At 44.0% G+C, this 27,351-nt stretch overlaps 1 protein-coding gene across 5 annotated transcripts; it reads right to left on the bottom strand.

Annotated features, from left to right (window-relative positions):
• Positions 1–1,997: 1,997 nt before the first annotated feature.
• Positions 1,998–26,423, bottom strand: aatkb (apoptosis-associated tyrosine kinase b). 5 transcript variants are annotated; one of them, XM_062030666.1, is made up of 15 exons: positions 26,061–26,423; positions 18,102–18,247; positions 16,097–16,220; positions 11,721–11,800; positions 11,569–11,661; positions 11,353–11,471; positions 11,185–11,272; positions 10,905–11,038; positions 10,419–10,503; positions 10,192–10,313; positions 9,947–10,096; positions 6,705–9,870; positions 6,515–6,629; positions 6,260–6,451; positions 1,998–6,079 (listed from the first exon to the last, which is right to left on the bottom strand). In XM_062030666.1, exons 1-15 carry the CDS (start codon positions 26,134–26,136, stop codon positions 6,051–6,053), a joined length of 4,719 nt encoding a protein of 1,572 aa, XP_061886650.1. In that variant the 5' UTR covers positions 26,137–26,423; the 3' UTR covers positions 1,998–6,050. The 5 variants fall into 5 exon arrangements, with proteins under 5 accessions (XP_061886650.1, XP_061886651.1, XP_061886652.1 ...); XM_062030667.1 differs by having other exon boundaries at positions 18,102–18,244; XM_062030668.1 differs by lacking the exon at positions 11,569–11,661 and having other exon boundaries at positions 26,061–26,422.
• Between the last annotated feature and the right edge of the window lie 928 nt (positions 26,424–27,351).

The following is a 27,351-nucleotide window of genomic DNA, read 5'->3' as shown; positions in this document are numbered from 1 at the left end:
GTGTTCATATGCCTCCTCAACAGAGTTCTCCCATGGGACAGTGAGTTCTATGATATACACAGATTTTCGTGAAGGGGACCAGAGTACCACGTCGGGCCTAAGGCTGGTGGAAGCAATCTCAGGTGGAAAGATCGTCCGTGAACACACTGACAGGTGGGAGACGGAGCCCGGTCTTAGTTCGCTCAGCGCCCACCACGAGGCCCTGGTGATGACTTCCATGGCCATAGTGAAGGCCAGAGGTGAGATTGTACAGTCTGCCATTATGCATACGTCCAGGCGTTGCCATGTTGTAGTGAAGTCAGGTGTTGTGAAGCACAGTTGAAGGTCTTGGAAGTAGGCCTTTACCAGCATAGTGATGGGTTCTGGTACATGGAAAAAGTTGAAGGATTCCCACAGGAGTTCATGTGGAACTGAGCCAAAGGCATTGGCTAGGTTGAGGAATATGACATGGAGATCTCCTTTGTCCTTCTTAGCTGCTTGGGTCTGGTACCAAATCATGCTAGTATGCTCCAGGCAACCAGAGAATCCAGGAATGCCTGCTTTCTGTACAGAAGTATCAATGTACTTATTCCTTACCAGGTATGTGGACAGCCTCTGTGCTATTCTGAAAAGATTTTTCCCTTAACATTGAGGAGGGAGATTGACCGGAATTGACTCATGTCAGTTGCATCCTTTTCTTTTGGAATTAGCACACCACCAGCTCTTCGCCATGCCTTGGGTATTATTTCCTTCCGCCACACTATCCTCATGAGCCTCCAAAGAAAGCGTAGAACAGCAGGGGCGTTCTTATAGACCTTGTATGGTACACCATTAGCAGTGACGTGCGGTGAGGTTCATGGCTGGTGAGGCACTGACTTCATCACAGTCACATTTACAAACATATGAACCCTAAAGAGTATCTTATTCACCATTTGATTGGCAGCAGTTAACGGGTTATGTTTAAAAGCTCATACCAGCATTCTTCCCTGCTTGGCACTCAGCATCAAGGCTTGGAATTGGGGGTTAAATCACCAAAAATGATTCCCGGGCGCGGCGCCGCTGCTGCCCACTGCTCCCCTCACCTCCCAGAAGGTGATCAAGGGGATGGGTCAAATGCAGAGGACAAATTTCATTACACCTAGTGTGTGTGTGACAATCATTGGTACTTTAACTTAACTTTAACTTTACACATACAAACTGTAGCACACAAAAAAGCACATTTAATTAAAAAAAACGTTATTATGGTCTTACCTTTACTTATAAATGAAGTCCATGTGCCGCTGTTGTGCCGGATAATGCACCCCCGCTGTAGAATGCACCCCCTGACGGGAGTGTTATATCAATTAAAGCCCACACTTAAACTTTCCACGTGCAAGATTGAATCTATTTAAAAAAGTTATTTAATAAGAAGCCAAAAAGTGCAGAAACAATAATGTTGGTGTTGGAGGAGTTGTGAATGAATGAAATATGAAATCCGTGCTGCAGTCTGCAGGTGTACCTAATGTTGTGGCCCTGCTGTCATTCACAACTCCTCCAACACCAACATTATTGTTTTTGCACTTTTTAGCTTCTTATTAAATAGCTTTTTTAAATAGATTCAAAAGATTCGACTGACTTGACTGATTGCTTGGCAAGAAGTATTGCTCAATGCGAGGTTCCTGTCTCTGCTTTCCCAAGCACCTTTTCCTCCCTTGGTGGATCTTCAATCCAGTTGCCGATGTTACTTTCTCCCAACCACAGCGACACACCTGGACTGTGTGTCCTGCTGCTGTTGCGGGTGTCTCATGTGCTGTGTTCTTCTTACTCGTAGTCGTTTCCGTTCCTGGGTCTGTAGCCATGTGATCAATCGATGAGCCATCTTGCGCCCCAGCTCCCGCAGGCTCTAGGGGTATGTTCCTTATGTGACTTTCTGTAGCATTTAGCGGGTGTCTCCAACATACTGCATCCACTCTGACTTTTTTTACACACTCAATGTATTTCCAATGAAATTGTCAGCATAATTTCATGTCAAAAAATTCACTTCACAAAATTCAAACACAAAATATGACATCAAAAAAATATTTGGTAATGTAGAGACAAATGAACGTCCATAGGAACAGTCTTCTAGTTCAGTCTTAAATAAGACTTCATCTATTCTAAAATAAGTCCTAAACAAGTCTTGAACCAGTCTAAAATGAAAAGTATTGAATCAGTGGAAAACAAGTCTCGAATGGTTTTTCAGTAAGTCTTGAATCAGTCTAAATACGTGTTAGACTGATTGAACGCGACGAGTAAATAAATGACGGCTGACTTTCAAAAACATGAGCTTGTTTATGCTAATTAAGATAAGATAAGTTGGCCCAGCTTGCACAAAAAAACGCTTTTTCAGATGTGGAAAAGAGACTTTATTGATTTGTTTGGACGGACGGTCCAGCTGGGATGACACTTCTTTCCTGACCAAACCTGCTGCGATGGACTAAGTAGTTGAGCAGAGCGTAATAAGCGCGAGGCACCAACGCCTCCTTAAAAGTCGCATCGGCTAAAGAAAAAGCACAGAACTTGCTGATGCTAACGTCGCTAACTAAAAGCAACCTGGCTTTTCAGCGGCAATGTTGTTCCTGAATTGAATACCTTTACAGGTCCTACATAGGTTCAAGAAGGCTTAAGAACGTCCTGAATAGGCATTTAGCAAGTCTTGAACAAGTCTTCAACAAGTATTGAATCCACCTTCAAAATGTCCTAAAATATTCTTAAACTTAAGTCCTAAACAAGTCTTACATTTAAATTTAGGTCATAAACAAGCCGTGAAACAGTCTTGAATTTAAGGCCCAAGCAAGTCTTGAATCAGTCCTAAATTGAATTCTTAAATAAGTCTTTGATGACTCTTAAACGAGTCTTGGAACAATCCTACATGGAAGTCTTGAATGAGTATTCATTTCAAGTCTTGAATAAGCCTTAAATAAGTCATAAATCAGTCTTAATTTAGTCTCAAATCAGTCATTAAAAAGTCTTAAATCTGAGTCTGAAAACAAGTCTTGAATCAGTCTTAGACAAGTCTTAAATACGTTTTGAATCAATCTTAAATAAGTCATAAATCAGTCTTAATTTAGTCTCAAATCAGTGATTAAAAAGTCTTAAATCTGAGTCTGAAAACAAGTCTTGAATCAGTCTTACACAAGTCTTAAATCAGTATTTAACATGTCTATCATTAATAACTCCTAAATCCAAGTCATAAACAAGTCTGGAATCAGTCTTAAATAAGTCTTAAAGTATTTCAAAGAAGTCTTGAATCAGTCTTAAATAAACAGTCATAAATCAGTCCTGAATACTGAAATACTAAATAATCTTTCATCTTGAATCTTAATTTAGTATTGGATTTAAATCTTAAATGAGTGTTGAATCAGTCTGAAATAATCATAAAAAACATTGAATTACTCCTAAATAAGTCTTAAATCTAGAATCAGTATTAAGTCTTGAATTAGTCATAAATGAGTCTTAAATCTGAGTCTCAAAAAAGTCTTAAATACTGTAAGTCTTAAATAAGTATTTAATATATCAATCAGTCATAAAAAAGTCCCAAATCTAAGTCTTAAACACGTTTTGTTCAGTATTAAATAAGTTACATCCGAGTCTAAAAACAAGTCTTGAATCAGTATTAATTTAGTATTGAATCTAAGTCTAAAATAAGTATTGATTCAGTCTGAAATTTTAAAAAAAAGTCTTGAATCAGTCTTAAACAAGTCTTGGAACAGTCCTACATGGAAGACTTTAATAAGTATTCATGTCAAGTCTTGAATAAGCACTTAAATAAGTCATAAAGCAGTCTTAAATTACTCTTGAATCAGTCATTATTAAGTCTTAAATCTGAGTCTTAAACAAGTCTTGAATTCGTCTTTAAAAAGTATTGAATTTGTCTTAAATAAGTCTTGAATCAGTCATTAATAAGTCTTAAATCTGAATCTCAAACAAGTCTTGAATCAGTCTTAAGGTATTGAATCAGTCTTAAACAAGTCTTGAATTTGTCTTTAACAAGTATTGAATTTGTCTTAAAGAAGTCTTGAATCAGTAAGTCTTAAATCAGTATTTAACATTTCTCTCATAAATAACTCCTAAATCCAAGTCATGAACAAGTTTTAAATAAGAATTGAATCAACTGAATAATAATAATAATGATAATAAAAACATTGAATTACTCCTAAATAAGTCTTGAATCTAGAATCAGTATTAAGTCTTGAATTAGTCATAAATGAGTCTTAAATACTGTAATTCTTGAATAAGTATTTAACATCTCAGTCACATATAAGTCACACATTTAAGTCTTAAACTAGTTTTGAATCACTATTAAATAAGTCTTGAACCAGTCATAAATAAGTCTTACATCTGAGTCTAAAACAAGTCTTGGAACAGTCCTACATGGAAGACTTTAATAAGTATTCATTTCAAGACTTGAATAAACACTTAAATAAGTCATAAAGCAGTCTTAAATTACTCTTGAATCAGTCATTATTAAGTCTTAAATCTGAGTCTCAAACAAGTCTTGAATTTGTCTTTAAAAAGTATTGAATTTTTCTTAAATAAGTCTTGAATCAGTCATTAATAAGTCTTAAATCTGAATCTCTCAGTATTTAACATTTCTCTCATAAATAACTCCTAAATCCAAGTCATAAACAAGTTTTAAATAATAATTGAATCAACTGAATAATAATAATAATAATAATAAAAACATTGAATTACTCCTAAATAAGTCTTGAATCTAGAATCAGTATTAAGTCTTGAATTAGTCATAAATGAGTCTTAAATACTGTAATTCTTGAATAAGTATTTAACATCTCAGTCACATATAAGTCACACATTTAAGTCTTAAACTAGTTTTGAATCACTATTAAATAAGTCTTGAACCAGTCATAAATAAGTCTTACATCTGAGTCTAAAACAAGTCTTGGAACAGTCCTACATGGAAGACTTTAATAAGTATTCATTTCAAGACTTGAATAAGCACTTAAATAAGTCATAAAGCAGTCTTAAATTACTCTTGAATCAGTCATTATTAAGTCTTAAATCTGAGTCTTAAACAAGTCTTGAATTTGTCTTAAATAAGTATTGAATCAGTAAGTCTTAAATCAGTATTTAACATTTCTCTCATAAATAACTCCTAAATCCAAGTCATAAACAAGTTTTAAATAAGAATTGAATCAACTGAATAATAATAATAATAAATACATTGAATTACTCCTAAATAAGTCTTGAATCTAGAATCAGTATTAAGTCTTGAATTAGTCATAAATGAGTCTTAACAAGTCTTAAATACTGTAATTCTTGAATAAGTATTTAACATTTCAGTCACATATAGGTCACACATTTAAGTCTTAAACTAGTTTTGAATCACTATTAAATAAGTCTTGAACCAGTCATAAATAAGTCGTACGTCTGAGTCTAAAACAAGTCTTAAATCAGTCTTAATTTAGTATAGAATGTAAGCATTGAAAAAAAAGTCTTGAATCAGTCTTAAACAAGTCTTGAATCAGTTTTTAAACAGTCTATCCATGTTCCTGTGCATCAGTTGAGCTTCTTTTGACTGTTTAACTGTCAGTTTATGATTGATGTTAAATATAAATGTAAGGTTTATTTGACATTTTGTAGTCCTTTCACCTTCCTAATATCTTAATTGTTACAGTAGGAGGTGGGACAAAACAATAGGGACACTGTGAACATTTTTCTGAAGCAGCAAAATGTGACCTGATTCTTTTGGACAGCCCAAAAGCCGAGGTGAGGTGGCCTCCATGATGGGCGTTGTTGAGAGCAAGACGTGGTGGGAACATGCACGGACTCGATTGTACTCGATGCGAGGAGCTCGCTACGAAATGATTCAACATATTGGTCTCCTTGTGTCCTTCCTTCCTTCCTTCCTTGTGTCCTAAAAGAGGTCACGTCTGTACACTTTTTAGTCCATCAGGTCTTCCTCCTCATGGAGTGAATCCCTGCAGAGTGAAACTAGTCACAATCAATATTTCTACACATGAAAAGGATGTCCAGGCCACTCCCACGCTGTGGTCACATGTCCAGGTCTGGTCTCTGGGGCGAGAACCTGTCCTTCACTCCTTGTCCCCGTCCTCGCTGCTTCCTGTCAAAACAAAGTCAGACGATGTGGTTACCCTCCTCTGCGTTGGCCCAACCCCCTCACCTCCAACCCCCTCACCTCCAACCCCCTCACCTCTAACCCCCTCACCTCCAACCCCCTCACCTCCAACCCCCTCACCTCTAACCCCCTCACCTCCAACCCCCTCACCTCTAACCCCCTCACCTCCAACAGAGTCCACATCCGAGTCGGAGACGTGCGTGATGGAGAAGCGGGACACGGTGAAGCGAGAAAACTTCACGGCCGGCTGCGTCTCCTGAGCTTTGGCGGGGCCGGAGTGGGGAGGCGAGTCCAGAGTGGCCGAGGACGTTGGCAGCGGAAGCAGCGGAAAGTCGTCCTCCCACTCCAAGCCTGCACCTGACACAAGGTGGCGCTCTTGAGCATACTGAGCAGTCTCACATGGTCTCACATCGTACTCACTCTCCTCGGAGACGTTCCCGTCTGATGAGTCGTCAGAGACCCTCTCAGGATATTTTCCGAGACCTTCTGTGGCCAAAGGGAGTCCGTGAGCAGCCAGCTCTTTAGTAGGACTCTCCTGGAATAGCAGGTGGAGACAAACATGTTGACAAACACCACCAGTCTGATTCTAAAATGTCCTAACCAGGCTGACCTGATCAAACAGATAGACGGTGACATCATCAAAGAAGGACACCGTCCTTTTCTTGCGCTCCAACTCCTCATGGAGGTTGAGCAGAGTCTGCGTCTTGAGGAGGCCTCGCAGTTTGAGGGCGTGGCTGTCGTCACACACCACCACGGGTACCACATAGGACTCGTCCTCGCTCTCCTCCTCTTGGACACTGTAGGTCTTCAACTCCTCATCCGTCTCATCACTGTCATCGGAGTCGTCGTCCTCCTTGACCGCCTCCTCCCCATCAACAAGAGATGGAGGTGGAGGAGAAGATAAAGATGACCTTCTTGTGTTGGCCGCGTGTTGCAAGGCCACCTCATCTTTGGGTAAGATGTGCAGGACTTCTATCCCTGGTCTTTTTTCGGGAGGTTGACAGAATTGTTCTCCTTCTTCCTCCTCCTCCTCCTCCTCCTCCTCAGGCTGTCCGTTAAGGGCATCAAGAGCCTCCTCCATGGCTCCAACAACCTCTGCTGCCCAGTCTCCAAGAGACAAGTTCTCCTCCTGCGATGGCCACTCCTCGAGTCCACCTGAAGAATCCAGCAAGTCGTCACAATCACAGTCTGCTCTTTCCAATGTTCCACTTTGTGCTGGACAAGAATGTTCTCTATGTCTGCTTCCATGATTCGTCTCTGGGGTTTCTTCTTCTTTATAGTGCAGTTGCTCCTCCTCATTCTTGGACTGATGTTCATTCTCATAGTCTGAGAAGTAGGCAGAGTCACTGTGTGGCGTCTCCAGACTCAGTGGTAACAAGGTGTGGTCACGTGACTGGGAGTCATCAAAGGATGCTTCTTCTTCTGGTGATATCTCCTGTGCCTCGTCCTCCTCCAGACTCGCAAGCTGTGTTGTAGCTTGGTCTCTGGGTTCATGAGGTTCCTTTGGGACAAACTCTGGACTCTCATTATTTTCTGTGTCGTAGCCACTGTCCATTGCTTTGGGGGAACAGGAAGGGCGGGAGGCTGGGCTGGAACCCTCACATAAACCGGCTGCAGACGGTACCTCCATAGCCTCCATGGAATCTGGTGTTCCCACCTGCTTCTGTAGTGACTTGAAGGCAGGAGAAGCATCGTCTGCGAAGATCCCTGAAGGGATATCAGTGATGTCATCAGTCATGTCATCGTCTTCGTTGTCACTGCAGTCCAGGATGTCCGTAAGGCTTACGCTGGAGCAGCCTCGATCGAGACCGCTGTCTCCTGTTTGACTCTTCTCTGACGGCGGGTCTGTGAGGACCACCATGATGTGCGTGTTGCCTGCAGGCGGTGGAGATGTTTGAGTCATATCTTGGTCTATTGTAGGCTTTGTCACTAGTAGCGCTTTCTTGGTCTCTTCGCAAGGGGCCACATGTGTTCGGAGATCCACATATATGTCTCCACCGCCCTCAGGCTTGATCAAGGCAGCTTTGGACACAGTTGGACCCCCCGGTGCCGGCGAAAGGTTGATCATCTCTTCATTGCTCGAGATGTTGATAACTTTGTCGCAGATGTAGTCGTTCGGAGCGTAGCAGTAGTTGCTGCCTCTGACTAGCATGCCAGTGAGTGGGTCGACAAAGTGTGAGTGGCAGCAATCTCTTGGTGGCGCTCCTTGGGTTTCACTCTGGTGACACAAGTAGACAAAGGCCTCACAGCCCTCCAAGGTTGCGGTCGCACGGTGTCGACTCAGACAGCTGCTGTCTTTAGCCTGGTGCTGCTCCAGGTAGTTGACAGACTTGGGTAGACTGTGGAAGGCCAGGCTGCGCTCCTCAGGCCAGGAATCTTCGATGTCTGTGCTCGGCATTGTGTATTGAAAGTCCACATAGGTGTCTTGTCTGCCGCTCTGGCTCGCTCGTCTTGGGTGCACAACGTTGCGATGGCGATGTTTAGAAGGCCATGTGTTGCAAGTGTACCTCTCTATAAATATGTCCTCTTCTTCTTCCTCTTCTGAATCGCTCTCCCTGCGTCCAATGAAGAGCGCCCCTTCTGTCTCCACGTTGATGCTGACCGAGTGGCTGTTGTGCCTGCTGTGGCTCGGCATGGTCTTCCTCAGGGAGCCCATCATGTCATAGTAGCCTCCTGTCACTGTCTTATCGAGGATTGAGGTTTGTGTTGTGTCCAAGTAAGAGTCACTGTAGGCCTCTTCAATGGGACTACTGAAAGACGGAGTTATTCCCACTGGGGTCTCCAACTCGCCCAATGCCTGGCGAAGACTCCTTGACCCCCAGCTTTCATAAAGTTGTTCAGTGGACATCTCACCCCCCATAAGATAGTGTTCTATGTCCACAGGTGACGTGTGCTCATAGTAGTAACCTCCATCTTGATCTTTGTAGGACACATAGTGACTGGACTCCCATGGTCGTAGAGGGCTGCTGTCTGCAACCTGCCCTAAAAGGGGTTCCATTGTCAGAGAGATAGCAGGACTGGACTCATTTGAGTCATAGACATCTGATTTGTGCATGTCTGCTGACCAGAAGGGGTCTAGGATTTTAGCCTGAGTTGGGCAGACCATCATTTCATCTGAGTCTGCACTGCCGGTGAGGAAGCTGCCACTGCTTCCCTGGCAGTCTGGACTGTAAGAGCACATGGTATACTCAGGCTCCATGTTACAGTCTACGGGTTCTTCGATGCGGATGTAGTATTCACTGTTTACTGATGGGCCGTGGGCGCTAAAGACAGGAAGTACACCAGGAGCGTGCAGAAGTTTAGGTTGGTAGCAAGAAGGAGAAGCTTCATGATTGAGGCAGCCTCCCACAATCCCCACCGGTGGATAAAATGCTTCATGATGACTGACTTGACTGAGGCCACTGGAGGAGTTCTGGCCTCCGTATGACTGCTCTGCCCGGGCCTGCTCCCACCTGTACTCAAAGTTCAGGCCATGGCTGGTCTCAGTGATCGTTAAAATGTCATCCCCAGACTCTGAGTGGTATCCGTCAGTGCCTGAGAATCGTTCAAGCAGAGGGAAAGAGGAGGAGGTGGACGAAAGCTGCTCGCGCGTCATCATCGGGGATCCGCTGCGAATGTTGTGTCCGGCACTGGGCCGCATGGAGTTCCAGCGCCTCTCAAAGTCATCTTTGGCCTCGCTGGCACCTTTGGCACACAAGTAGCTCAGCAGCAAATGGACCTCCTCAGCGATGGGTCTCTGATCAGGCGGGAGCCAGCAGAACTGCATCACCTCGTACCTGAAGAGGAATTGTGACACTGGTGAAGACATACACCGATACTGCAGGATGGACTGAAGATTTCACAGTCTCTCACCATCGTTCAGCCAAAGGAACTTTGAGCATCGGTTTGGATAGTCGCAGCTGCTGCTCCCTCAAGGCGTAGGCCAGAACTTGTTGGTCAGAATAATGGCTGTAAGGCTGGTTTCCCAGCTCCAACAATTCCCAGATGGTCACTCCCAGAGACCTGTAACACAGCACAGCAGCATGGTGATAACAGACGTCTTCCTGTACTTCTGCCCTGACACTTGAAGAACTTTATGTTCTCTCTTTTTGTGTTACCAGATGTTACTCTGTTGGGTCTGCTCGGCCACCAGCAGATTTCCGTGCACCTCGTCCACCAGCTCAGGTGCGATCCAGCGCAGGGGCACAAAAGTCTGATCAGATGTCACAAAGTAGTCATCCTGACGAGGAGAAACATCTTCAATTGTTCATGCAGACGACTTGTTAACTTCCAGCCTTGGACAAATTCAAAGATTCATTGACTTTTTCTCTGGACGTTGTCATACCCTGTACTTGGTGTGGGACAAGCCATAGTCGCCAATCTTCACTGTAGCATCGGCTGTAAGCAAGCAGTTCCTCAAAGCCAGGTCTCTGTGAACAAATAACTGTTCAGAACTTAGACTTTTCAGTCAGTTAAATCGCAGTCAGCCTCCCTTCTTACACAAATACACATTTATATGTCATACATCAGCAGATAATAAATTGTACTTTGCAGTTTCTATGATGACTCATCGTACACACAGTACATGTACATATAGTACATGCAGTATACAAACAATTGTGTCTACCAGCTTGAAAGAATAAACATTAGTGTCCAAAGCAACAAACGGCCAGCAGAGGGCACTGCTATCCGGAGGCGATGGCCGACCGCCTGCAACAAAATCACTGATGCTGGAGTCTGAGACGAGCACTCGAGCAGCACCAGGATGTTGTTACAGGAAGGGACCTGTCAGAGCTGCAAAGAGTTGTGTTGTGCAGCAATGGCGACCTGCCTGTGAGTGAAGTTGTGCTTGTGCAGGTGCAGAAGTCCTGATGCGATGTCACACGCCATTCGCTGGAGAAGTAACGGCTCGGGGGCGACGCTCTCTGCAGACCTGCTGCTTTGCAGATAACCCTTCACATCACCCTGGCAACACAAAGGACAAGGAAGTACATTTGTCCAAAGTTGTCCTACAACCTTTGAACACTTGGGGGCAATCTTGTGCAAGCTGCGTTAAAAAGCAACAGACTCTTCTTCAAAGGTCAGGTCAGACTTCTCAATCTTCTACTCACCAGTGGACAGAACTCCATGACCAGCAGGTAGGGCGTGACCTCAGTGCACTGGGCCAGGCACTGCAGCAGAGACGAGTGCTGCAGCACCCTAAGGGACACCACAGGAGATGTGAGCTTCTTCATCAACACAAACTAGAAGATCTGGAACTAAAAGGAATAAGTGTGTACCGGTAAGCTTGTATTTCTTCTAGGAAGTACATCTGTTCCTTGACGCTGGCACTGGCCTTCAGCTCCTTGACCACCACCTGACTGCTTCGCAGGTTCTGATTGAGCTCCCCCAGAAGAACCTACAAAATGGCCACATGGACACATAGCACCACAAACACACACGCATACGTATGGACGTTTGGTGTAAAGGGCGGGACATGAGGGTGACAGACATACCAAATCATGGCAGACACAGGTGGAAGATGATGGTGATAAACGAGGAAGAGAAGGAGATTTTATCTGCTTGTCAACACTCAAGAGATGAGACGTCTGGAGGACATGACCACAGGAGCATCAACAGAAAGTTCTACATTTCGGAGCGGGCTTACCTTCCCAAACCAGCCATTTCCGATCTCCTTCAGGTACAGGAGATTGTGGCGGCTCAGGTTGGAAGATTTCTGGAGTTGGACTGCAGGAGAAGAAGTCAAAGTGATGCCAACCACATTCAGAGACAGCAATCATCAAACGTGGTCATGAACGTCCAAGAACGCCAGAGAACATTCTTGACGACTAATGCTGAACAAAACACTCCAATTCCTGCTAGCTTGCTTGAGCATAGTCGTCTGAATCTTTCATACCGTGACGACTGCCCCGTCCCCGCTTAGTCCAATGAGACCGACCTTTACGTCCATCTGTCCTTCATTGTGGGCGGAGACACAGACATACGGACCTTTGTGGTGCGGCGCTCACACCTCCCGTCCCCCAAGAAGACCACACAGTCCAGCCACTGTCCAATAAAGTCTGTCAGCTTCCCCACGCTCTCATTCCTGACACCCACCCGTGTTCTCTGCGGACCGCAGCAGAATCCAAACCATTGTCTTGACGCAGCTCCGCACCAGCTTGGACCAGTTAGCCACACACACTGGCACCATTTATCCTGGAGGGTCCTGTTTTACCATGCCTGTATCTAGCATGTAGCATGTAGCATTTAGCATGTAGCATTCAGCATGTCGTTTTCAGCATGTAGTTTTTCAGTTTTTCAGTGTGTAAGAAGGAAGATAAGGCAAGCAGATAAAACAACATGTCCTTGAGGCGCACAACCAGATGAACATCCACAAACTGGTATCACTTTGTGTGTGTGTGTGTGTGTGTGTGTGTGTGTGTGTGTGTGTGTGTGTGTGTGTGTGTGTGTGTGTGTGTGTGTGTGTGTGTGTGTGTGTGTGTGTGTGTGTGTGTGTGTGTGTGTGTGTGTGTGTGTGTGTGTGTGTGTGTGTGTGTGTGTGTGTGTGTGCGTGCTGGTGCGTGCATGTGTGTGTGTGTGTTGCTAATGATGCTAATCGATACTTTTACTGTCTGGCTGCTCTAAGCTGCGTGGTTTCAAAGAAGCTTCACACTGCGTCCTCATGGCAACCAGGAAGTCGTTAAGATCTGTGCCAAGTTGCTCCCTGAGTGGTTCCATATTTGATTGCTGCCGAGTCGATTAGCCCGAAAGCTGGAGCGGTTCCGGGGGAACGCATGAGGGAGGTTCTGCACAGATTGATGCCACCTCTGAGAGCTCGACAACAAGAATAAGATCAGCTGCATGAGGGCGGGACTGTAACTGATCCAAACTCTCAAAGTCCTCAGAACTCATGAAGAACCTCACCCAGTCTACTGGGAAACAGAGTGGACCCGATCAGAACAACATCCCTCACACATATGGTCTGTGTTAGAACACCATCTCTGCTTCTAGTTCTTTTGGTGGTTAGTTCAGCTAGTGGTTAGCCATTCTTGTAGTTAGTGGTTGTAATGGTTAGGGGTAGATAGTGGTTGTAATGGTTAGTGGTCCTGGTAGCGGTCCTAGAGGCCTTTGTTGTTAGTGGTTCTAGTCGTTAGTGCCAGAGTTCTAACGGTTCTAGTGGTCTTAGTAGTTAGTGGTTCTAGTAGTCCTAGTAATGACTGGATCTAGTGGTTAGGGGGTTCCTAGTAGTTAGTGGTTGTAATGGTTAGTAGTCCTGGTTGTTAGTGGTTCTAGTGGCCCTTGTTGTTAGGGGTTCTAGTCATTAGTGCCAGGGTTCTAACGGTTCTAAAGGTCTTAGTAGTTAGTGGTTCGAGTGGTCCTAGTATTGAGTGGATCTAGCGGGTAGTGGTCCTAGTAGTCAGTGGTTGTAATGGTTAGTGGTTCTAGTGGCCCTTGTTGTTAGGGGTTCTAGTCATTAGTGCCAGGGTTCTAACGGTTCTAAAGGTCTTAGTAGTTAGTGGTTGTAGTAATGAGTGGATCTAGTGGCTAGCAGTCCTTGTAGTTAGTGGTTCTAGTGGTACTATTGGAGGTAGTAGTTAGTAGTTCTGGTTGTTTAAGTAGTGAGTGGTTCTACAAGTTAGTGCCAGGGTTCTAATGGTTCTAGTGGTCTTAGTAGTTAGTGGTCCTAGTAATGAGTTGATCTAGTGTGGTGGTTCTTAACCTTGTTGGAGGTACGGAACCCCACCAGTTTCATATGCGCATTCACCGAACCTTTCTTTAGTGAAAAATAAATAAAAAATGTTTTTTTCAAATTCAAGAAAAAGTCATATGTTTTTTTACTGGTGCACAAAATGGGTTAGGGTTAGGGTTAACCCTAACCCTAACCCTAACCCTCGGCCGAACCCCTGAGGCCGACTCACCGAACCCCTAGGGTTCCATCGAACCCAGGTTAAGAACCACTGATGGTTAGTGGTCCTAGTAGTTAGTGGTTGCAATGGTTAGTGGTCCTAGTTGTTAGTGGTGCTAGTGGCCCTTTTTTGTTAGTGGTTCTAGTCGTTAGAGCCAGGATTCTAACTGTTCTAGTGGTCTTAGTAGTTAGTGGTTCTAGTGGTCCTAATATGTCTAGTGGTTAGTGGTCCTCATAGTTAGTGGTTCTAGTGGTACTAATATGTCTAGTGGTCCTCATAGTTAGTGTTTCTAGTGGTACTAATATGTCTAGTGGTTAGTGGTCCTCATAGTTAGTGGTTCTAGTGGTCCTAATATGTCTAGTGGTTAGTGGTCCTCATAGTTAGTGGTTCTAGTGGTACTAATATGTCTAGTGGTTAGTGGTCCTCATAGTTAGTGGTTCTAGTGGTACTAATATGTCTAGTGGTTAGTGGTCCTCATAGTTAGTGGTTCTAGTGGTACTAATATGTCTAGTGGTTAGTGGTCCTCATAGTTAGTGGTTCTAGTGGTACTAATATGTCTAGTGGTTAGTGGTGCTCATAGTTAGTGGTTCTAGTGGTCCTAATATGTCTAGTGGTTAGTGGTCCTCATAGTTAGTGGTTCTAGTGGTCCTAATATGTCTAGTGGTTAGTGGTCCTCATAGTTAGTGGTTCTAGTGGTCCTAATATGTCTAGTGGTTAGTGGTCCTCATAGTTAGTGTTTCTAGTGGTACTAATATGTCTAGTGGTTAGTGGTCCTCATAGTTAGTGGTTCTAGTGGTCCTAATATGTCTAGTGGTTAGTGGTCCTCATAGTTAGTGGTTCTAGTGGTACTAATATGTCTAGTGGTTAGTGGTCCTCATAGTTAGTGGTTCTAGTGGTACTAATATGTCTAGTGGTTAGTGGTCCTCATAGTTAGTGGTTCTAGTGGTACTAATATGTCTAGTGGTTAGTGGTCCTCATAGTTAGTGGTTCTAGTGGTACTAATATGTCTAGTGGTTAGTGGTCCTCATAGTTAGTGGTTCTAGTGGTCCTAATATGTCTAGTGGTTAGTGGTGCTCATAGTTAGTGGTTCTAGTGGTCCTAATATGTCTAGTGGTTAGTGGTGCTCATAGTTAGTGGTTCTAGTGGTCCTAATATGTCTAGTGGTTAGTGGTCCTCATAGTTAGTGGTTCTAGTGGTCCTAATATGTCTAGTGGTTAGTGGTCCTCATAGTTAGTGGTTCTAGTGGTCCTAATATGTCTAGTGGTTAGTGGTCCTCATAGTTAGTGTTTCTAGTGGTACTAATATGTCTAGTGGTTAGTGGTCCTCATAGTTAGTGGTTCTAGTGGTACTAATATGTCTAGTGGTTAGTGGTGCTCATAGTTAGTGGTTCTAGTGGTACTAATATGTCTAGTGGTTAGTGGTCCTCATAGTTAGTGGTTCTAGTGGTACTAATATGTCTAGTGGTTAGTGGTCCTCATAGTTAGTGGTTCTAGTGGTCCTAATATGTCTAGTGGTTAGTGGTCCTCATAGTTAGTGGTTCTAGTGGTCCTAATATGTCTAGTGGTTAGTGGTCCTCATAGTTAGTGGTTCTAGTGGTCCTAATATGTCTAGTGGTTAGTGGTCCTCATAGTTAGTGTTTCTAGTGGTACTAATATGTCTAGTGGTTAGTGGTCCTCATAGTTAGTGGTTCTAGCGGTACTAATATGTCTAGTGGTTAGTGGTCCTCATAGTTAGTGGTTCTAGTGGTACTAATATGTCTAGTGGTTAGTGGTCCTCATAGTTAGTGGTTCTAGTGGTACTAATATGTCTAGTGGTTAGTGGTCCTCATAGTTAGTGGTTCTAGTGGTACTAATATGTCTAGTGGTTAGTGGTCCTCATAGTTAGTGGTTCTAGTGGTCCTAATATGTCTAGTGGTTAGTGGTCCTCATAGTTAGTGGTTCTAGTGGTCCTAATATGTCTAGTGGTTAGTGGTCCTCATAGTTAGTGGTACTAGTAGATCTAGTAGTTAGTAGGTCTGGTTGTCTTAGTAGTGTGTGGTTATGGTAGTTAGTGGTTCTAATGGTCCTAATGATCATAGTAGAACCAGTCCAGAATGTTTAGTCCCTGGTAAGTACATAGTTGTACAAGGTGGACTCACCCGGCAGAGCGGGTTGCCTAGCGACCGGCAGGGACACCTGGGTGAGAGGCAGGATGTAAACATCCGGGCCGTCCGGCGCCATGTGAGCGTGGAAGTCCTCGCCATCTTGGACATTGTGGAACTCCTGCAGGAGGACAGGAAACTTTCAGTCTTCTCAATACCAAATATTATTATATAGCAATATATGTTTATTACTTATTATTATATAGCAATATATGTTTATTACTTATTATTATATAGCAATATATGTTTATTACTTATTATTATATAGCATATATGTTTATTACATATTATTATATAGCAATATATGTTTATTACATATTATTATATAGCATATATGTTTATTACATATTATTATATAGCAATATATGTTTTTTACATATTATATATCAATATATGTTTATTACATATTATTATTATTATCTATATTACACATATTAAATCATTATATAAATATTCTGTTTATTGCATATTATTATTATTATTATTATCTATATTACATCATTATATCAATACACTGTTTATTAGTAATTATTATTATTTATTATCATACTCTCCACCAACTGGTCGCCTCAATCAAACTGCTGTCACACTTACTTACACACTTAGCCACGCCCACAAGACATAAACACACACACACACACACACACACACACACACACACACACACACACACACACACACACACACTTCCTGTCATGTGACCTCACTCATGTCTTCACACGACCTCTTGCTCGCCCTCTGCTCAACATCTGGACTCTCTCTACACGTCTCACACACAACACACAAACACAACATTCACACACACACACACACACACACACAACACAATGACACAAAAACACAACATTCACAACACACAAACAATTTTAACACAATACAACACTCACACACAACACAATAATACAAAGCACAACACACAATGACACAACATTCACACTTACACACAACACAATAATACAAAACACAACACACAATGACACAACAACACAACATTCACACTTACACACAACACAATAATACAAAACACAACACACAATGACACAACAACACAACATTCACACTTACACACAACACAGTAATACAAAACACAACACACAATGACACAACAACACAACATTCACACTTACACACAACACAATAATACAAAACACAACACACTATGACACAACAACACAACATTCACACTCACACAAAACACAATAATACAAAACACAACACACAATGACACAACAACACAACATTCACACTCACACACAACACAATAATACAAAACACAACACACAATGACACAACAACAGAATGATACAAAAACACGACACACTGACACAAAAACAACACTTTCAACACAGAAACAATTTTAACACGACAAGACAAAAATATAAAAACATAACAAAATAGGAAAAGACAACAAATAACAAACCGACATTATACACAATAACACAAACACGTGACACAAAAAGTAGAACACACAAAAGTAACACAAGTGTCACACTTGTGGATCACAACCATCATCACTGACTTCAACACACTTGGAAATGAAACAACACAACATCTTTGTGTGTGTGTGTGTGTGTGTGTGTGTGTGTGTGTGTGTGTGTGTGTGTGTGTGTGTGTGTGTGTGTGTGTGTGTGTGTGTGTGTGTGTGTGTGTGTCAACACTTACCTGCTTCAGGTGGGACACTCTCTCTCACACACACACACACACACACACACACACACACCTCTCACACGTGTGCAGAGAGGAAGACGAAGAGAGGATGAAGACGAGGTTTAGACGGACAGAAGTGGAGGACAGGAAGTGGGAGGAGCTTAACAGTTGAGGTCGTCCCCCCACAAGGAAGGAGGGGGTTCACATACAGTAGTGATGACATCATCCTACACACACTCACACACACACACACACACATACACACACACACACACACACACACACACACACACACACACACACACACAGGATCTTTGACCTCCAGCCAGCCCACAGTCAGTCAGAGATGGCTCACCGTGAAGCCGGTCCTGGTCCTGGTCCTGGTCCTGGTCCTGGTCTTCTTGCAGCACAAGCAGGTCAGCGTGAAGACCACCAGGCCGACCAGGGCGCAGGCGGACACCAGAGACCACAGCCACTCTTGGCCAGGTGCGGCGCCACCTGCTGGTCAAGGAACATCTTTTCTTTATGTCCATCACGTCCTGGCTGCTCATTGGTTACCATGGAAACGGAGCACACGTCTCTTTAATGCTAATTCATGTTTAGCACAACAACACAAAGAGATGAAGAACTTCTGAAAGTTACTTTCTGCTTTGTCAAACTATCTTCTGTGTCCATCTTGAGCTAGTTAGTTAGTTAGTTAGTTAGTTAGTTAGTTAGTTAGTTAGTTAGTTAGTTAGTTAGTTAGTTAGTTAGCCACTAAACTGCATCACATCCAGAAAGAACAGATTATTGTTTGTTACGCTAACTAACTACATACATATTGTTACTACATGATATACTGTATATACTTGCCTATATATATATAGTGTATGTACCTATATTATATTGTGTATAGCAGGGGTCACCAAGGCGGGCACCAGGTAGCCCGTAAGGACCAGATGAGTAGCCCGCCGGCCTGTTCTAAAAATAGCTCAAATAGCAGCACTTACCAGTGAGCTGCCTCTATTTTTTAAATTGTATTTATTTACTAGCAAGCTGGTCTCGCTTTGCTCGACATTTTTAATTGTAAGAGAGACAAAACTCAAATAGAATTTGAAAATCCAGGAAAATATTTGAAAGACTTGGTCTTCACTAACTGACAAAGAAACAGATAACAGATTTGGTGTCCAGTTCAAAGTGTGACATGATTTATTTCAACATTTGAGAGTTGACTTTTGTATTTTACATGAGTTATTATTTGTACAAACCTGGTGCAGTCATTCATGAATTGTTAAAAAAAATGTTAGTGGCTAGCTAGTTAAAATGTTAGTGGCTAGCTGGTTAAAATGTTAGTGGCTAGCTAGTAAAAATGTTAGTGGCTAGCTGGTTAAAATGTTAGTGGCTAGCTAGTAAAAATGTTAGTGGCTAGCTGGTTAAAATGTTAGTGGCTAGCTAGTTAAAATGTTAGTGGCTAGCTAGTTAAAATGTTAGTGGCTAGCTAGTAAAAATTTTAGTGGCTAGCTGGTTAAAATGTTAGTGGCTAGCTAGTTAAAATGTTAGTGGCTAGCTAGTTAAAATGTTAGTGGCTAGCTAGTTAAAATGGGATCTTGTGATTTCACAAGACTGTCTTAGAAGTGATCATTTGAAAATGTTCAATTTGAAAACTGTGCACGTAGAGAAAATATAAAAATAAAGTGTTGCATATTGATATTTATCTGTTTCTATATATATTTATTGTGAGAAATCATTAAGATGATCAGTGTTTCCACAAAGATAAATATCATCAATTATTAATAATAACATAGTTAAAGGTAAATTGAGCAAATTGGTTATTTCTGGCAATTTATTTAAGTGTGTATCAAACTGGTAGCCCTTCCAATTAATCACTACCCAAGAAGTAGCTCTTGGTTTCTGGTGTGCTGGATGCACCTTACAACAGTGGTAATAAAAGATGCAACCTATGCTTAAAAGAGAAACTGTTTATTATATACAGTCCAGACTTGTCATCCCTCAACAAGCGCAGCGAAATTGTATCAGCATGCCGTCACAGAAGGAAACACCTCCTAGGTAACACATGAGTCAATCACCACGCCCCCACGCCTGCCTGTACCCACCCGCTCTGTGCCCTATATAAACCTTGGTATGTGAATGCTTCCATTAAAATCTCCTGATGATTGAGGAAACCCTCATGAAACAGGCCTGTAGAGATGAAATAGTCTTGTGATTTTTTCCCACACATACATATATATATATGTATACGTATATATATGTATGTATATATGTATATACATATGTATATATACATGTATATGTATATATATATATATATATATGTGTGTGTATATATATGTGTGTGTGTGTATATATATATATGTGTGTGTGTATATATATATATATATATATATATACATACATATATATATATATATATACATACATATATATATATATATACATATATATATATATACATATATATACATATATATATATATATATATATATATATATATATATATATATATATATATATACACACACACATATATATATATATAAAAGTTTACATCAGAGAAGGGTCTCAAGATCCGCCAGGGCAGGAAAAAGTGTCTGAGAGAGCTTAGCGAGGGGCCTCGCATTGACCACTACTTCCTCAGAGGTAGGGCAAATCAGTCGAGTGAAGCCCAGCGGCAGGATAGTCACCACAGTCCACAGGGTATCACAACCCCAGACGAAGCTCAATCAGGCACAGTTTCAACAACGAACGTGAGTCCAGAGCCCACTCAACCACAGACAGCAGTAGCGAGGAAGATGAATGGACGGAAGCCTCAAATCTTGTGGCCTAAATCCTGCCAGAAAAAGGAGTGGGAAACCACCGACACAGACCTGGTCCATCTTTTAGAAGGTCTGAAAGGGTGTGTGGAAAAAAAGCTGGACAAGATTGGAGAGATTATTTACAGCTATGGAGCGGAGAGATTTGCGGTGAAAAGTAAGAACCTTACGACACAGACGGAACCGTCAGCCCCTCTCAAGTCCAGGAGACAACAAGAGATTGAAAGACTTGTGAAAGAAAGAAGGGGCCTGCGAAAGCAGTGGAAAAAGGCCACAGAAGTGGAAAGGAAAGGACTTGAAGCACTACAGGGCGACATCAAGCAGCGACTTGCAACACTGCGAAGAGCAGAATGCCTGAGAAAGCAACATAAAAAGAAAGAGCGAACGAGGACTGCCTTCTACAGAGATCCTTACAAGTTGGTCAAAGACCTCTTTGTCAAGGAGAAAACTGGAATCCTCAAAGTACCCATAAGGGAACTGGAGGAGCACCTGAGGAAGACCTACTCGGACAGCCAGAGGCATGTGCCAGCCAGCATTCCAGATGACATGCCACCAATCGAACCACCTGAGCACCAGTTTGAAACGAGGCCCCTCACATGGAGAGAAGTTGAGAGCACTGTAAAGCGGGCAAGAACAGCCTCAGCCCCTGGACCCAACGGCGTCCCATATAGGCTCTATAAGAACACTCCAGGTGTCTTGAAGTACCTCTGGAAGATAATGAAAGTGGTGTGGGAAAAAGGAATTATACCAAAGGCATGGCGAAGAGCAGGGGGGATCCTGATTCCCAAAGAGAAGAATTCCTCAACCATCGACCAGTTCCGCCAGATCAGTCTTCTGAATGTGGAAGGAAAAATATTCTGCAGTGTTGTGGCCAACAGGCTCTCAGTATTCTTGCTGAAGAACAACTATGTTGACACCTCAGTGCAGAAGGCAGGGATAGGTGGTTTCTCAGGATGCCTGGAACACACAAATGTCATCTGGAACCAGATACAGACGGCCAAGAAGGACAAGAAAAACCTGCATGTGGTTTTCTTAGATCTCGCCAATGCCTTCGGGTCAGTGCCTCATGAAATTCTATGCACAGCGTTCAACTTCTTCCAGGTCCCTGAGGGCATCACAAGGATGGTCAAAGCCTACTTCCAGGACCTCCAGTTCTGCGTCACAGCACAGGCTAGTACAACTGCCTGGCAGCACCTCGAGATAGGCATAATGGCGGGCTGCACCATCTCTCCACTGACGTTTACCATGGCAATGGAGCTCATTATTCGAGCATCCCGATGGGTGGTTGGAGGGGAGCGGTTAAAGAGCGGGCTGCGTCTTCCTCCAATAAGGGCGTACATGGACGACATGACAACAATAACAACAACAAATGCATGCACCCAACGCCTGCTGGATAAACTCCAGGGAAACATCAAATGGGCACGAATGGAGGTTAAACCAAGCAAATCCCGCAGTATCTCCATCATCAAGGGCCAGCTCACCAATGAGAGGTTCCACATCAACAACGAGCCAATACCAACAGTTCTAGAAAAGCCTATCAAAAGCCTTGGCCGCTGGTATAGCGCAGAACTCAAAGACTCCAAGCAGGTGGACCAACTCAGGCAGGATACAATCAGTGGCCTCAATCAGATCAATAACACCGCTCTCCCTGGGAAGCTGAAACTGTGGTGCTTTCAGTTTGGGCTGCTGCCCCGTCTCATGTGGCCAATTTCCATCTATGAGGTAGCTCTATCCCATGCCAATCGGCTGGAGAGGCTGGTGAATGCACAAGTGAGGAAATGGCTTGGACTGCCGAGATGTCTTAGCAGCCTAGGACTGTATGGCAACGGAGCCCTCTCCTTACCCATCTCAAGCGTGGTGGAGGAGTACAAATGTGCCAAATCAAGGCTGGAAATGACTCTCACAGACTCCCGGGATCCATTCATCAGAGGTGCTGCTCCAACCCTAGCGACAGGGAGGAAATGGAATCCATCTGCAGCAGTCGCAGTGGCAAAGACTGCCCTCAGACACCGGGATATAGTGGGGCATGTCCAATATGGCAGAGGGGGCCTTGGTGTGGAAGCAACAACACCCACGTGGCAAAAGACAACTGCAACCGAACGGCGGCACATGGTGGTGGAGGAAGTGCGCCACCAGGAGGAAGCAGCCAGGTGTGCCAAGGCAGTCTCCCAAGCCCAGCAGGGCCGCTGGATGAGGTGGGAGGGCGTGGAGAGGAGAACAATCACGTGGAACGAAATATGGAGCATGGAGTCTAATAGACTAAGTTTCATCATTAGAGCCACATATGATGTCCTGCCCTCTCCAACCAACCTACATCTCTGGTATGGAGAGGACCCAGCCTGTCTCCAGTGTACAGTCCCAGCAACCCTCAAACACATCTTGGTAGGTTGCAAGACCAGTCTGACACAAGGGAGATACACCTGGCGCCACAACCAGGTACTGAAGTGCTTGGCTGCCCAACTTGAGAATAAGAGAGTAGTCACCAATGCCATGCCTCTAAATGCTCAGGCAACCTTCCCAAGCAAAACAACTTTCATCCGGGAAGGAGAGAAACGGCGGACCAAGCCATCACCTCCAGACTTAGGCCCACTGAACGCAGCCCGAGATTGGAAAATGCGGGTAGACCTCAGCCAAAGGCTTATCTTCCCACCCGAAATTGCAGCAACCAGCCTGCGCCCAGACCTGGTCCTCTGGTCCATGTCCTGCCACCGTGTCTTCATTGTTGAGCTAACGGTCCCATGGGAGGACGCCATCGATGAAGCATTCGAACGGAAGAGGCTGCGATATGCCAACTTGGCAGCTGAGGCAGAGGCACGGGGCTGGAACGTGAAGGTGTGGCCAGTGGAGGTGGGCTGTAGAGGTTTTGTAGCCACTTCCACCACAAGGCTCCTGAAAGAAGTAGGAATCAGAGGACAGGCCCAACGCAAGGCTATTAAAGAACTTTCCACCGCAGCAGAACAGAGCAGTCACTGGCTGTGGCTGAAGCGCAGGGATGCAGCATGGGCTGCCAAATAACCACGTAGTGCCACCATGCAACACACACCCAGGTCTGATCCGCCGGTGGTGGGCCAACCTCGGCAGGGGGTGTCTTGTGATAAATGGCCGAAACGCCCAATGACGTCGGGGAACACAACTGAAGATGTGTTGTACTGGTGGCACCATGTGATTAGTGCCAAACTCCACCCCACCCAAGAGGACATCTCCAACCCCATTTAATTGTTGTGCTGAATATTTAGGGATCTTTAACAACTAGTCCTATTAAGAATCCAATCTATATCGATATCTATATATATATATACATACACACGTATATATACATACACACGTATATATATATATATATATATATATATATATATATATATATATATATATATATATACACATACATACGGGCGGTATGGCATAGTGGGTAGAGCGGCCGTGCCAGAAACCTGAGGGTTGCAAGTTCGCTCCCCGCCTCTTGACATCCAAATCGCTGCCGTTGTGTCCTTGGGCAGGACACTTCACCCTTGCCCCCGGTGCCGCTCACCATGGTGAATGAATGATGAATGAGTGATAGGTGGTGGTCGGAGGGGTCCTAGGCGCAAACTGGCAGCCTCGCTTCCATCAGTCTACCCCAGGGCAGCTGTGGCTACAAATGTAGCTTACCACCACCACCAGGTGTGAATGAATGATGGCTGCCCACTTCTCTGTGAGCGCTTTGAGTATCTAATAATAGAAAAGTGCAATATAAAATCTAATCCATTATTATTATTATTATTATTATTAAACCACAGCAGGTGTGGACACTGACCACTAAACAATGGCAGGTGTGGACACTGATCACTAAACAATGGAAGGTGTGGACACTGATCACTAAACCACAGAAGGTGTGGACACTGATCACTAAACAATGGAAGGTGTGGACACTGATCACTAAACCACAGCAGGTGTGGACACTGATCACTAAACCACAGCAGGTGTGGACACTGATCACTAAACAATGGAAGGTGTGGACACTGATCACTAAACCACAGAAGGTGTGGACACTGATCACTAAACAATGGAAGGTGTGGACACTGATCACTAAACCACAGAAGGTGTGGACACTGATCACTAAACAATGGCAGGTGTGGACACTGATCACTAAACAATGGCAGGTGTGGACACTGATCACTAAACCACAGCAGGTGTGGACACTGATCACTAAACCACAGAAGGTGTGGACACTGATCACTAAACAATGACAGGTGTGGACACTGATCACTAAACCACAGAAGGTGTGGACACTGATCACTGAACAATGGCAGGTGTGGACACTGATCACTAAACCACAGAAGGTGTGGACACTGATCACTAAACCACAGCAGGTGTGGACACTGATCACTAAACAATGGCAGGTGTGGACACTGATCACTAAACAATGACAGGTGTGGACACTGATCACTAAACCACAGAAGGTGTGGACACTGATCACTAAACCACAGAAGGTGTGGACACTGATCACTAAACAATGACAGGTGTGGACACTGATCACTAAACCACAGAAGGTGTGGACACTGATCACTGAACAATGGCAGGTGTGGACACTGATCACTAAACCACAGAAGGTGTGGACACTGATCACTGAACAATGGCAGGTGTGGACACTGATCACTAAACAATGGCAGGTGTGGACACTGATCACTAAACAATGACAGGTGTGGACACTGATCACTAAACAATAGCAGGTGTGGACACTGATCACTAAACAATGACAGGTGTGGACACTGATCACTAAACAATAGCAGGTGTGGACACTGATCACTAAACCACAGAAGGTGTGGACACTGATCACTAAACAATGGCAGGTGTGGACACTGATCACTAAACAATAGCAGGTGTGGACACTGATCACTAAACCACAGAAGGTGTGGACACTGATCACTAAACAATGGCAGGTGTGGACACTGATCACTAATGGGCGGCGTAAAGTGTGAGGTCACACGCCAGGGCGCCACAGTTACGCAACACACGCCACGCTTGAGTCTCCAGGCTCTCATGCTACGTGCTACATGCTAACACCGCAAGTGTTAGCGAGGAATCGAACGCCGTCACCAAGATGCGATGCCGACCCCCTGCCGTGATGGCTGGTTGCCGTGGTGACACGCAGGAAGAAGGCTGCTCGCTCGACGCCGTGTCCACGCATGTGTGCGTTGCCACGGAGACGGCCTCAGTGAAGCTATTGTCCACCTGACAGGGTCAAAGGTTGCATCCGCCATCTTGTTACGGGGGGAAAGTTGGTCTTCGTTACGACAATCTCGGACGTCCGCTGAGCTTTGGTTGCCATGGCAACCGGCTGCCCAATGGCCGCCCGATTAGCATCACAATCGTGACGCTTATTATTGATGATTGATTATTGATCAGCAACTTCTTTGAAATGAGTCAATGACGAGGCGCGTGCGTGACACCTGAACGAGGCGCGTGCACGCCTACAAACAGAACCAGAACCAGAACTAGAAGACCTCTGGAATGTGCTCACCTGAGTCCATGGCGCAGGTGTTGTCCCAAAGCGCGGCAAACGTCAGCAGCATCAGCATCTTCCTCATCCTCCTCATCCTCCTCACCACCACACTGGATCCGCGTCTCCGTCCAGAACCGCGTCCGGCGACCCGGCCAAGCGAGCCTCCATCTCCCGGAACCGCGCGGACGTCCGCAGACGAAGGAGCACGAGCGAAGGTCCGTCCGAGTTCGGAACGTTCTCACTCCGAACCCCGCATTTCCGAGGACGATCAAGCGCGGAGTTCGGCGTCGGTTCGGCGGCGAGGAGGAGGAGGAGAAGGTGGAGGTGGAGAAGAAGGAGGAGGTGGAGGAGAAGAAGGAGGAGGAGCTGTCCGCGGTGCTGCCGGAGAGAACGCCATCTTGCCCGCTAATGCGTCCGAAAAAGGAGGGGGGCGGGGAACGGGAGGGGGGGGGGGGTGTGGGGGGGTTCCGCTGAGATGATGCTCAACACGCACGCGCTGATAGAGCCTTCACGTGCACAGTGAAGATGATGTTACGTAATCATTTTTCATGGAGACGCTCTTCTACTTTCTTCCAACGTGACGTCACTTCTGCTTCCCTTCAGCCATGCATCAACAATGTCTGCAGTGTGCAGGATGGCCGCCAGAGGGCAGCAATACAGAACTAATATGAGCTAAATAAATATATTATTTTAATAACGTTCGGACTTTAGAGCGTCCTTGTGTCTCTGCTGCAAACATAACAAATATGTTATTTAAAGAACAATAATATGAATAAAAAAAATACAATCATGACAAAAAGAATATTGAAGCAAGTAGACAAGACTGCACTAACCAGCAGTCGCCACAAGATGGCAGCAATGTTGGAATAGCAGTAAAAGAAAGTAAATTGAACACATTTTAAACTTCCATCAACTATTGCGGTGATTTATTAATACAAAAAAATATTAAATAAAGGTAATTTCTTTTTTTAAAGTGACTTACTCACATTTCAAAAGAAAACACGAAGTTCCTAATCAAAATGACTTTTAAAGGCTTTGTAAAAAAAAAAAAAAAAAAACTTGTCAGGACAGTGGTATCCTAGCAACAAAACACTACAAATAAATACAAAATATCTTTATAACTTTTAGACTTTAGCGTCTCACCCGAAAACAAACAATAATATTTAAAGAATAACAACAATAAATACAATCATTAGAAAAATAATTTTGAAGCAGCGTGGACAAGACTGCACTAACCAGCAGTCGCCACAAGATGGCAGCAATGTTGGAATAACAGGAAGAAAAAGTACATTTAACACATTTTAAACTT

This window comes from Entelurus aequoreus, linkage group LG21, assembly GCF_033978785.1.
Source record: "Entelurus aequoreus isolate RoL-2023_Sb linkage group LG21, RoL_Eaeq_v1.1, whole genome shotgun sequence".
NCBI lineage: Eukaryota > Metazoa > Chordata > Actinopteri > Syngnathiformes > Syngnathidae > Entelurus > Entelurus aequoreus.
The sequence above is the reverse complement of the archived record's forward strand: the minus strand, read 5'-3'. Positions and strand labels throughout refer to the sequence as shown.